The sequence below is a fragment of the Mchenga conophoros genome, linkage group LG15 (genome assembly GCF_057382185.1).
Source record: "Mchenga conophoros isolate Kocher_MC1m ecotype Shallow Benthic linkage group LG15, M_conophoros_male_GT1.1, whole genome shotgun sequence".
Lineage (NCBI taxonomy): Eukaryota > Metazoa > Chordata > Actinopteri > Cichliformes > Cichlidae > Mchenga > Mchenga conophoros.
This window is the reverse complement of record NC_140540.1, coordinates 7,432,507-7,445,498: the sequence shown is the minus strand read 5'-3', so window position 1 is coordinate 7,445,498 and position 12,992 is coordinate 7,432,507. Positions and strand designations below refer to the sequence as shown.

Sequence of the window (12,992 nt, the reverse complement as noted above, 5' to 3'; positions counted from 1 at the left end):
TCGAATATTCAATAATAGGTCAAGTTAAAGTAAATGAAAAAATATGTAGATATATAATTTGCTATCAACCTTAAAATAACAAGGAATCTGTCTAACTGTGCACCTGTATTTTATTTTACTATCATTTGATATACACAAGCTTTTATTTTGACACCACTTGAAACTGGTGTGTGCAGTTGAGGGGCAACAAAAGAGAGTGCCTGAAAGAGAAAGAAAGAGATAAGCGTGAATATTTGTGTGTGTGTGTGTGTGTGTGTGTGTGTGTGTGTGTGTGTGTGTGTGTGTGTGTGTGTGTGTGTGTGTGTAAACCTGGTTTGAACCCAGCTCTCTGGAGGACCCCGTTGCCTGGATTCCGTCCTATCAGCAAGCGACCATCTGCCCTCCTCCCGGCCCTCACGCTCCTACAGGCATCCTCTGCATTTTTCATATTTTTACACACACACACACACACACACACACACACACACACACACACACACACACACACACACACACACACACATTCAGACACGCTTAGTTCTCACTACACACATTGTCTCACCTCACATATCATGCATTCAGCCACGTGTTAGACACACACACACAGCTGCTCCCTCTGACACTGTATGCCATCTTTGACTCACCAGAGATGATTTATACTCTGGTGTCATTGTCAGTCCTGAATTGTCTCCCCTATCTTGTGTGGAAGCGATCTCCCAGGGATTTTGCACAATGGTCTCAGAAACGCAACCAGCCAAAGCTATCAAATATCATTCATCTGTTCTCGAGCTGTTTGTCTCTTCCCCTTTTCAAGCCCGCTTCGCACCCAAACCCACGCTCCGTCTCTACATTGGTGCTCCCGCAACTTGCCTTTTCTCTTTCTATACCCTGCTTTTTCCTCTCTGTTTCCCTTAGAGCCCAAAGAAAAGGGCAGAGAGCTAATCCTTCAGCATTGTTGGGTGGGCTTAGTATTGTCGTATGGCAGCAAGCACAGAGGGAGAGGGATTATGAGATAGATATGCCAGAGTATACCCAGTTCAACATGTTGATACTGAACAGTTCATGCAGAAATATTCTAATTTTTCATGCATGCAGCAATCCACACAATGACGGAAACAAAACCAGAGGAAAATATGGCAGTTATATTTAATGAAATATTAGAAGTAATCCATTGTCATACAGCATTTATCTCTGTTTATGATACATTCATAAGAATCTCTTTTTTTTTTAACCCTTGCAGAGCATGTTCTTTCAGGTCATATTCATTTATCTCACTCTCTCTGTCTTTCTATATATATATCTATATATATATATACATTTATAAATTATATATTTAGTTTGGCTTTTTTCTGGCTCACTTATTTACAGTCCAACAAGATACCACAAGTGTTTTTCCGCACGCACAACATCAAGACAACAGCGCAATGTGGCCTCTACAAGTCTACAAGCAGGAATCGGGGTAGAATGGGAACTGTGACGCGCAGGGCGGGGCTTAAACCCTGACTTCTCACCTCGAAATGCAGAGGAACACTGAGACAGACAGAGTTGGCAACAGACTCTTATCAGGAGGACTTTTGCAATTTGTACTGCCAGAGGTGAAGTCGCACGGGAGAGAGGAGACACTGATGATCAGCCGATCAGCAGGATGACTCACCTCACCCTGCTTACAGAAGATCGAGTGTCAGTTTGGTATCTCGGCTTCAAGTGAACATAAATCACTGCAGGGTGAAGCTGAGTTATTGTGTCTTGTAAAGGCAGAGTCTGCAGCAAATGTCAGACATGCAGCAAACCGCATGTATGAGCTGGAAAACTTTCCAGGTTGTGGATATACATGCAACCACTGCTGTGGATGGACATGTGTAGCTTTTATAAGAGTTATATGTCAGCAGAAGCCTGAAGAAAATCTAGCAGCGCACTAATACACCAATGCATATCATTAGTCTGACAGTGATTTTCAGACATAGAAACATAACACGTGTAAACATAACTAAAGTGCAAAATGTAGAAAAAAAGTAGAATTGCTTATCAAATTCAAGCACATCAGCCATCTTAACAAATTAATAGAAATAGCATAAACTAAATATAATATATAAATAAATGTAACATACAAAAACAGAAGTCATACACTGGCACTGGTATGAAGTAAACAGTTTAGCTTCAGCGTCCATAAGGCTGAATCTGACTACTAACATTAAAAGGCAATAGCATGCAGGCCAGGGGTTTTAAGACACCAAACCAAACTTTTCAGTTCATTAGCTTCTTAGTTTCAGTCTGTTACTCCACTGAAATTCAGCTGCTGAACACACACACTTACACATACACACACCCAGTGTCTGCTGTGTCCCCACAAAAGACTTAGATCAGACTCAGAGTTTGGACTAGCAACTTATGGCATTGTTTTATCGAGCAGAATTCAACAGCGAGGCATCATCACATTCAAACTCATGGTTTTAAAATGACATCAGAATCGTAATAGTGCCTTAAGGATCAAAAAATAAATAAAAAGCCCTCTCATCCTTTGGACTCTTTCCTCATCAGTTCCCTTCGTTATGTAGGATTGTTGCTTCTTCTTTCGAATTAGAGGTAAGTTGATGCTACATCTGTTTTTAATTCTAGTCTTACATACATGCAGCATCCCCACAAACGAAGCCACGCTTGCACATTTTGGAGACAATTCTGAGCATTTGAAAAACTCAAACATACAAAAACAACTTATTATAGCATAAAAGACATTTTTAATGTTATCCTATAAATGTGGTTATTAGAACTGAGAGCAGCAGGAGTTGTGAGCATATTTGAAAAAATTGCTTCCAGTGCTCTCTGGTGGACAAATGACTAACTGGAGATGCAGTTTTTAAAATTACGCCAAATATATTTTAGTGTAACTTACTGGCTGACATCATGTATACGCCCATTAAAGGCCTCACATTACAGTTTTTCCAACTGTAATTACTGATCACCTCCACAATTTGTTTACTGTGAGATCTGTAATTTCCCCTAAAGTTCCCTAACAGAACTTTTAGTTTCAGCAACTCTGTAACTCCGTTATGGACAGAGTGTAGGACAGGTCGAATAAAATGTCTGGGACTGACTGTGATTGCTGAGTTCACCTAACTAGCTCAGGTACAGTCGTGTGAAAAATAAAGAACACCCACACTAAGTTTTACAGTTTTGCACATCTGGTCCTTACCAGATCCTTAAATGAGGTAACTACAACCTGATGTGAAAAATAACACATGCATTATTACACCATGTCATTATTTACTTAACTAAAACTAAGCCAAAAATACAGATGCAGTGTGTGTACACCCTCACTGCTTCCACAGAAGTAGCAACCGGATGCTGTTAATCAAATGCACTTCATTAACTGATCATCAGGAAGTGTGAGCAATTCTCTGAAAGGAAAAGGTTTTGCCGCTTGTTTGCGTTAACACACTGCCAAGGAGCAAAGACTTCTGCAAAGTTCATAGAGAAGAGTTATAATGCGATTTCCAAACAATTTGAAGTCTGTCATTCAACAGTGAGAAAGATTAATCTCAAGGGGAAAACATTTTTCAGTCGTCCCAGGAGTGGACATCCTGGCAAATTCACCCCAAAGTCTGGCTGTGCCATGTTTACAGAAACTGAAAAAAACAAAGAGCTAAATCTGAGACTCTACAGGCCTCAGTTAGCATGTTAAATATTACAGTTCACATGTAGATCACAGATCACAAGACATCTGGAACAATGCCGTTTGGACAGATGAGACTAAAGTGGAGGTGTTTGGCCATAATGCACAGCACCATGTTTGGAGAAAACCAAACAAAGCAAATTAACACAAATACGTCACACCAACTGTCCAGTACAGGAGTGGAGGTGTGATGATGTTGGTCTGTGTTGCAGCCACATGAAAAGATTTTCACCACAACAATGTGAGAGACTGATTCCGTCATGGAGAAAACAATTACGTCCGATTACTGATGCTTAAAGATGGCTACTGGACCATGGGGTATACTTGGTTATTCACATCCTGCTTCTGCATTTCAGCTAATTTTTTTTAATAACAACACAGTGTAATACGTCATGCGTTGGTATTCACCTGAGGCTATATATACATTATTTTAGAATCTGGTAAGACCATGTGACTTTTTAATATGTCCTGACGTGTTTTCTGACCTTAGAGTTGAAAGAGGGTGTGCTTTCTTTATACCAGGACTGTAAGTACAGACAACAAACTTCTAGAGCTAAATATTTTTAAAATGATGTGAGGCTAATGTGCACAGGAACATAAATAGTATTTCGCCCTTTCTTCCATGCATACAAAACGTTGTCGGTACGTGCGCTTGATGAACGACAAGCGCACATAGAGCCTGCTCCTTACCATCACACACCACAATTATCACAGCCTGGCATAAATTGAACCTGTGTCTGTGTCTCTTATTGCTTTACGTAACATTTTCTGACAGAAATGCTGAAAGAAAACAAGTGCTTTTTTTCCATAATCCATTGGATACATGCTCGCACGGCTGATTTGGCCAGAGGCACCGACAAACAAGCTACATCGTTCCATCACACTAGGCTTACTAAGAAATGTAGCTAAAGATTATCAATGTGGGGTGCTAAGAGAGACTTATGGGCCTGAATCAGCCATGCACTTTGATTCAGACTGTCTTCTATCTATCGCTCTATATCTACACGATTGTTTGGCGTGCGCTCAATGCTTGAATGCATGTAAAATCTCCTAAATACAGCAGCGTACATTAAGATTTGGGGGATTTTTTGGAGGCAAAATAATTGCCTCAGTTAGACAAGATGTTAATGGAAACTGGGAGTTTACTACCTATTATGTTTTATGATTTTTCTTTTCTCAACTGTTTAAATACTGTAATATCCCTGTAATCGGATACATACAGTAAAAGAATTCACAGGGTTCCTCTAGCTGATCTTAGACCAGCAGGGTAGGAATTCATAAGATAAACACCTAGAATATTTACACCATATGACAGACGACATAATACTATAGTTCCAGCCTATCTATATTATTTATACTCATATATAATACAGTTTTTATCTATTAAATCTGAGAATGAAGTCAGATTCGTTTATATATTTACACTGAAATGTTTTCTTTCTGATGGATTCTGTACAGATCCTTTCATGTATTAAAGGTTCATTTGGTACACGCACACACACACATGCACTCACAAATACTCACACACACAGACGCAAAACGCTGCTGGGTGGTGCGAGCTGCTACGAGGGACAACAGTGGGCACGCAACAGACAACAGGTAGAAGGTTGTGGTTGCAGTTGATGTGGAGGAGTTTCTCGGCAACTGCGTCATTTACTCCTGATTTGAATGCGTCTAGTTCTCACTTTTAAACCTACATTTCTTTTTTTTCTCTTCACTTCTTTTCCAGTTTCATCTCTGTTGTACCTTTTTTTCCTTGTTCTGCAATCTTTCCTCCACTACAGTTGGCACTTTACCCTCCTACACCCTCAACGTCCCGGCCGGCGAACACCGAATACACCCCCCTGTTGTTTTCTGTTCTAAGAGGTAGAACATAGGTGGGATGCAGCTCCCTCCTGCGGCGTGCCTATATGTAGTGTGTACTATAAGTGTGTGTGTGTGTTTCGTCAGCACTTCGGCTGGTCTATTTCAGAACACTCTGTGTCCATGTCAGAGTCGTACAGCGAGTGGCCCGTGGGGTCACTCTGAGACGATGGCGGGTCTTGTGGCGTGTGAGTGTGTAAAGTGTTTGAGCGCGTATCGTCCTGGAAAGTGTCCGTGCGGGAGTAGAGGCCGAGGTCGGGGAGCTTCGAGGGCGAGTCGCTGCCCTCTGTGGTGTCGTTGTAGCGGAAGTCCTCCAGGTCGACGAACCACTCGGGCCAGAATCGTCGGCGGATGCGCTCGCAGTACATGGCGAGGTTGATCAGCTCACCTGGGTGGAACAAACATCTCAGTAGGTACAGCGCCCATAAGGTATCTCACTGAGACACCAGTGATATAAGTGAGTATAGGATTAGATCTCACAGTCCATAAAACAGCAAATAGCAACGCCAGCTGATAGCTCAGGAAACACTTTACTGGGGATTTCTGTGCAACTGCTCTAGCCTGCCTACAAGCTGCTTTGCAACCCACCTAAACACCAGTTGCTCATTTTAATCCCATCTTGGGCTGTTGTGTATACACATATAGAGCACTGCCTAATGGAAATAACACCTTCTTTTGACTAAAGTGGCCCTAACTGAAATATTATTTTCCAGTAATGATGACTTAGATTTAAAAGAAGAAGAAAACAGATTTTTATGTATAAATAGTAATAAAATGATAATTCATCACTTTTCCATTGGTCCTTTTAGGCACTGATGAGCTTTAAAGGTTAGCAGAAAAGGTTAAAAAAGTTTCTAAGTCAAAGATCAGAGAGTTTCTTATTATTAATTTTATTCTTATTCTCTTAGATAAACAAATAACTTGATTTACAGTTTAGTGAATTTCATTTTCATTTTGATGTTTCTCATCTTGCATCAGTTGATTATGATTTTCGCTAAAGGACATTGTGTTGTTTTCCTCTCATACATAGTGTTCAAATGTATGAATTCTGTGCTGAATGTGTAATTAGAACATGCAAAAGTTCACATTTCTATATTTCTATATTTCATATAAAAATTCAGAAAGAAAAAGATTAGATATGTTTCCCGTGTTCTATTATGAATCAAATATGGATTTGAGAGATTTGCAAATCATTGCATTCTGTTTTGATTTACACTTTATGCATCATCCTGACTTTTTTGGAATTGGAGTTGTGTATACTGTACATACATCACTCAAGTGCAAGTTTGCTTGAAATTAGGTAGACTGCCTTTCTGGTGAATTCACCTTTGATTAGCTGCTCTGGCCGCGATCCCGGTAGCGTCCACATAGCAGGGGCCAGGTGACCAAACACTGCGGCGTCTACTGTTGAAAGCTTAGAGCCCATAATGTACTTCTTATCACCTTAGACAGCAGACAGAAAAATATAAGTCAAACAGTGAAGCTTTCCCCCCTTGAATTCCATTTTCTTCTGTTTTATAATAAATAAACACATACTGGTAACAGATTAACTGACACCTTTAGTGAAAAACATTTAACCTGAGAAGCCACCTGTCATGGCCAAACAACTGCAAATTGTCTACCATGAACTACCCGGTTTGACAGTGATTGCAATGCTAAGTTTCTACCACAGCAGGTCAGTGTTCAGCAATCCCTTCAGTTTTTTTCCATCTACTGCTGCTAACAAAAGTGATGTCTCTGGTTATAGGTCTCAAGGCGCATATTGAAAAGCCACTGATCTGGCCCTGGGGTAAAATATGCAACCAAAATGGTGACACACACTGAGATCGAGCTTCACAATACAAAGTGATTTGTAGATTTACAAAACAAAGCAAAAAAAAAGGAAGAAAAAAAAGTGTTTTCCCACTGAAGACTCGAATGTGACCACATCTAAATCTGGGTGATTTTCTGGATTCTAAGTTTTGAATCCATTTGTCTTCTGGATAAACATACTTCTAACCTTAATGCATACTTAAATAGATTCAGTTGCCCATAGGCTGACTCATACTATTTTAAATTGGAAAAAAAACCCTCACCTAGCAGGGTGGCCAGGGTGCGCATGTCCTTCTCCATTAAGGCGTACACCTCCTCGGTAGAGAACCGTCCAATCCCGTGACCATACATCTCCCTCTTAACTATCCCACCTGTCAGGTGACTCAGGATCCACTTGAGTAGGTCACTCAGTGGACCGCTCACCGACAGCATCTTCTGGGTCTCCTCCAGGTTGTCCACCCACTGACAGTAAGCTATGGTCCTGTGAGATGCATATATATTTATATATACAGACACACAGATGCACTCATTTAATACAAAAACAATCAGCTTGAATCTCAGCGGTCCCTCACCAGTAGAAGTGCTCATCTACCATTTTGGTGATGGCGCGTGATAAGGCCTTCTCCTGGGGTGTCAGGCTCTTGTTGAGGCTCACGCCCAGCTTCTCCTCCAAGTAGTCGATGATGAATTCTGTCCCACACACTTGCTCCTGGTTGTACTCGATCCATGGCATCTTTCCCTGCGGCGAAAGCTTCCCATCAAAGTAGTTCTAGAAGAGGATTAAGGAAAGGGGGTGGGAAGATGATGAGAAAATTCTCAAAGTGGTTGGTAAATGCTGCAAAAGAAACTGAGTGACCTTTGCAGGAGAGATTATTTTTAATAAATTCATTTTATTATATAACAGACAAAATATTGTTTTTCTTTTGCAGCCACATAAACACAGTCATACCTGGTAGGGCAGGTCAACCATACGGAGGTAGGTCTCCAGCTTAAGGCAGAAAGGCGACAGAGATGGGGCGCCAGTTTTGGGCCTGGAGAACTGGTGGAGTATGATTGCATCTTTAGAGTCCAGCTCTTCCTCCTTTCTGTATGAGGCAAAGAAGGAAAGAGCTGCATGTCACATACACTCCAAGGGTTGTGAAAAAACAACAACTAAACACTAAAATGTAGAGTGTGGGTTGGGTGTGAGTCAACTGCATACATGGACATAGCACTCGTCTTCTATATTTCTACATAGACATTTAGTCCTTTGCAGTTTTCAGCATTTTTTCATTTGGATTGTGTTCTTCATCAGAAGTTTAGCCTTTTCTCTTGATGCTACATTGTAAATATGATGGATTAAGACCAATCTATCAGCCTCAAATACATCCCTGCTTTTCACTTTGATTAGAAGACTGATACCATCCTCATAGCCGCCTGTTAGTAGTCTACTTCATATTATAGCTGAAAACAGGGAAGCAATTAGGCTGTTCCCGCTTTTAGGGAACAAAAAGGAAGTCGGCATGACACAAATCTTTAGATCTTAGATGTACAAACACTTGATATAACATTAGACCATGTTTAAATTTAAGTTAGGATGAGTGTTAACCAAGTATTTTGTATCAACTATATAGAGAGTGTAGTTTTTTCTATTATTTGATGTTATTAGCCCCTCTGATGTCAGTGAGAGTGGGCATCATTGAATAGTCAGTTTTGGCACAGGCACACGGGTTTACAAAGGGCAGCCAATCAGAGGAAATCTGGCTTGGAGGGCGGCCTTAAAGGGAGAAGAGCTATTAGCTTCATACAGTCGAAGTCTGGCCAAAAGCCCATTACAAGATAAAGAACTATACTGCAACTGTAGAAGAGTCCATGAACAAAAAAATATGGAGATAGCCACCACAGTTGCTCATAAAGCACTTATTTTTGTGGTTATTGTTAGAGTAATAAGGTTGGTGTATGTATTTAGCCAGTTTTGGGGAGCATACAAAGATAGACTTAGCAGATTTTATGGTTAAGGTAAGTCTCAGAAGCACAGCACATTTTTATTTAATTTTAGCCATATTTTTTTCAAATCTTTTACTTTCAGTCTAGTTTTAGTTGGCCAAATATCTAAAGATTATAGCAGACTAGATCTGAAGCTGATTCAGGTGACAAAATATAAATATGTTGGTGTAAAAATTGTTGTGTTTTTACTGTTGAGAGTTTTTCCAGCGTCCTGTTTTCCTTGACATCAAATGTAAATTATGTCCATATGTCTACTCTTCTCTTCCTACCAAGCATTAGAATTTTGTTGCATTTCCGTGAGAAACGGGGGTCATGGGCGCTAGCTGTACCTAGTAGTGGGCAGATCGATCCAAATATGGATAGCATCAATACCAACGCTGGAACTGGTATTGGATTGATACTAGCACAAGAGGGCTGATACTCTGTTTCTATCCTCTAAGTAAGGTATGTCGCCCTCTGAATTGTGTTTTTGAAACCTTTTTGTTTTAACTGTCATGGATTTATTTACAGCGTAAAGCACACTTGAAAAAAGTCCTTTAGAGACAGGAACATTTGCACTCCAAAACGTTTCCAAAAAGCAAACAAACAAAAAACGACAACAACACAGTTTCATATCCATGAAAAGGTGAACGTTGTGTTTTTATTGTGTTAACTAATTATTGTGGAAAGTAAAAATCACAGCGATTCAGTGGTCTAAAATTTGAAAATTGATAGTGATTCGTCTCATTAGTCATGACACACTTACTCTCCCCTACATAAACTGCCTTTATACACTGAAATCAGTATTGGTACTGATATTGGTATCGGCAATAGTGGCCCAGTATTTACTTGGTATTGGATCATACCAAAATTAGCAATTTTGCTGCACTGTTTCCGGGGCCAGATCAAATTTGCGACTCTAACCTTCTGACTGAATCACTTCCATACTCTGATTGGCTCTCCGCTCTCCAGATTATTCTGATCTGGTTTTTATTATTTGAGGAAACTGTCAGTACATTTCCTCACAGTTAATGTCCTCCTGCTTTAGTTTTTACTAAGTTACTCTCTTGCTTTCGTCAGCAAAATAAAAAATGAAAATGAAAAGGTCGTAAGTATGTGCATCACGTGGGCTGTCTGCATGAAAACTGTAACATTATAATAACGAATCACCGACCGGTTAATGTCAAAACTGCCACAACCACAGCCAGACGAAAAGCAGCACATTCACGCGGAGAGGATGCAGAATTAGGACAAGGAGCTGTCCGCCGTGTAAAGTGCTGAAACGACAAACAAGCAGGCGGCTGAGTGCAGAGGAGCTGTCTATTTTCAGTGCGGTGCTTAAATAGCCGCTGACACCAGAATAGAAGAGGATCGCCTACAGCACGCATGGCTGCTGACAGGACGATGTAGAGAAAGGGAGGCAGGGGGGAAACTGCAACATATCCGCTCATACAGGTACAAAAAAACAACAACAAAAAAACCGCAGAGGAAGCTTCCGTTTCCTCATCTTAAAAGCACATCGTCAGTGCCATTTGCAGTAACACTAAGTACCCTTTAAACTGTAACATAGCACAGACCCTGGCCTGGACTGCGGGTAAATCGAAGAAATAAACTCGCTCAGTCAAAGCTTTCACCCTGAAAATGAATAATCAAGCACACAGCGCTTCTTTCTACTTTAAAGCTACCATATCCCCTCCCGCAACCTTCATGATTCAAGGTGTTTACATCAGAGGTTATAAAAGACCGACACACCACTGCAGCGTTTAGACTGGACCTAAACACCAGCGGGAGTGTTAACCTCCATCACCTCCCTCGTCCTTCTAGCAGAGACTAATGAAAGCGACCTACTGCCTCTAATGTCCTTTCATTTGGCAGCAGAGCTATGTGAAGGCCGTGGTAGCACACGGACATACAATAACACTAATAAACTATTATCATATCACTAATCACAGAAATAAGCTAGCGAAGATGGAAATCTCCCCTAATATGTGTGTGTTTATGAGGAGGAAGCTCAAGGGGTGGAGGTTCCGTTACATCACAACACCCCCACCCCCACTCACGACTCCTTCTCCCCCGTCTCCACTCTCACCCAGCCCAATCAGACGAGATTAAGTAATATCAGACCTCAGTGGAAAATACAGCTTTGGAGTGAAAATATGAGCAGATCAAATCCACACGGATTGTGCTCTGGCCTGGGAGGCCTGCGTACAGGGATCCTGAGGTCTGCCTCTCTCTGGCAGTCCCTGTGTTGTTGTTGTTGTTGGTACCTGATGGCCAGCAGTTCGTGCAGCAGATAAGCAGCGGCAGCGAGCAGAGCCCCTCCGGTCAAATACAGTGTTTTCCGCCACCACGAGTCCGAGCCCAAAGCTGACATGATCCCGCCGCAGTCCTGCAGTGGGTATGCGATGATGTACCCGTAAAACGAGAGCTGATCATCGGACCCCAGCAGACCGGAGGAGAGGCTCTGGTTCGGTCCGAGATCAGCCACACACGACCGAGTCCAGGCGAACCCGACACGCCAGTACATGCTCTCTGTCTCTGGCCACTTTCCGCCTCACCCTGGCAGCCAAGAGCTTCATCAGCGGGGGCTTCATGGGTGCACGCGGATGCAGGTGAGAGGCGACGGCACGAGGACCAGCCGACCGGACACAAGCATCCCGCCCGGAGCCCGTCCCCGTAGCGGGGTTGACTTTCTCTGAAGCCCGCTCGGAGCTCCCAGGTTATGTCCCCCTTTTTATAATTACTGTCAAGAGTAAGTGAAACACAAAAGGGTTTCCGGTTATGTTTTCAATATAAAAGTGGATTTGCGGGTCATCCTTTGCAAAATAATTCGAGTAATGTCAAGAAAAGTGCCGAACAAAAATAGATAAATCCAAAGCTAAATACAAACCATTATTAAACTACTACAAAATAATAAGGCTACTTTACTGGTGGACAGCCAAATGAATGAGTGGCAACAGGACAAAATTCCTTCCCTTTTGACAATACTTTGTATCTAACCTTTTAAAACAGATAAAACTCTTATAAATGAGGCAACAGTGCTAATAAAAATATTAGAAACAGCACAATATTTGTGGCAATAAAAGGTCACAAAAATGAACAGGTGTGCCACAGAGAATGAGAAAATATGAAGATTTGTTTCAAGTTTACTGAAGCGTAGTAGCTTTAAAAGTCGAACTTCAAACAGGCTTTTGTATCTTTTGACCATGATTAATTCTTTGGGGTTACACTTATTTTAAACTTAATTCCTTGTCGGTGCGGTTGCCAACAGATTTGTCACAGACTTTACGTTAAGGTTATGATTAAGTACTCCTGAAGAAGCACTTAAAAATAGTTTTGCTTCCGCATTTTGTCAGTTCATGTGTAATCTTGACTTTAGACCTTTATTTTGAAGGAGACATCACATAGCTTGCCATACTACCTCCGCTGCCCTTATGCAGCTAAAGCGACGTCACGGGAACTGACTGTACCCCGAAGGCGTCAACTACCTTCAGTGCTTCATTTTCATAATCATAACGTACAATTTATCCTCATTTTTAATGTCGCCACTTGGAGCCCCAGGCTGTGCACATTCCGAATTTTCTACCAGTACATGTCAGCTGTCACTCTTTGTAATCAACACTAGGGGTCCCACCACAGCCCCTGCTCTGAGCAGACACTGCTGTTGGTAAAAAGGATTTCCTATGACTTTTGTAACATGCTG

General features: G+C 41.4%; 1 protein-coding gene across 1 annotated transcript; it reads right to left on the bottom strand.

Annotated features, from left to right (window-relative positions):
• Positions 1–1,108: 1,108 nt before the first annotated feature.
• faxca (failed axon connections homolog, metaxin like GST domain containing a) lies at positions 1,109–12,027 on the bottom strand. Its single transcript, XM_085247296.1, has 6 exons — positions 11,557–12,027; positions 8,274–8,409; positions 7,897–8,093; positions 7,588–7,805; positions 6,839–6,955; positions 1,109–5,900 (listed from the first exon to the last, which is right to left on the bottom strand). The coding sequence occupies exons 1-6, from the start codon at positions 11,814–11,816 to the stop codon at positions 5,596–5,598; spliced, it is 1,233 nt and encodes a 410-aa protein (XP_085103422.1). The 5' UTR covers positions 11,817–12,027; the 3' UTR covers positions 1,109–5,595.
• Positions 12,028–12,992: the final 965 nt, after the last annotated feature.

Excerpts from the sequence above, each read along its gene's own strand:
- faxca (XM_085247296.1), bottom strand. The coding sequence starts at position 11,816 with ATGTACTGGCGTGTCGGGTTCGCCTGGACTCGGTCGTGTGTGGCTGAT. Across the intron at positions 8,094-8,273 it reads TGGTTGACCTGCCCTACCAG|AACTACTTTGATGGGAAGCT; the intron begins GTATGACTGTGT and ends ATCCTCTTCTAG. Across the intron at positions 6,956-7,587 it reads CACCCTGGCCACCCTGCTAG|GTGATAAGAAGTACATTATG; the intron begins GTGAGGGTTTTT and ends CTGCTGTCTAAG.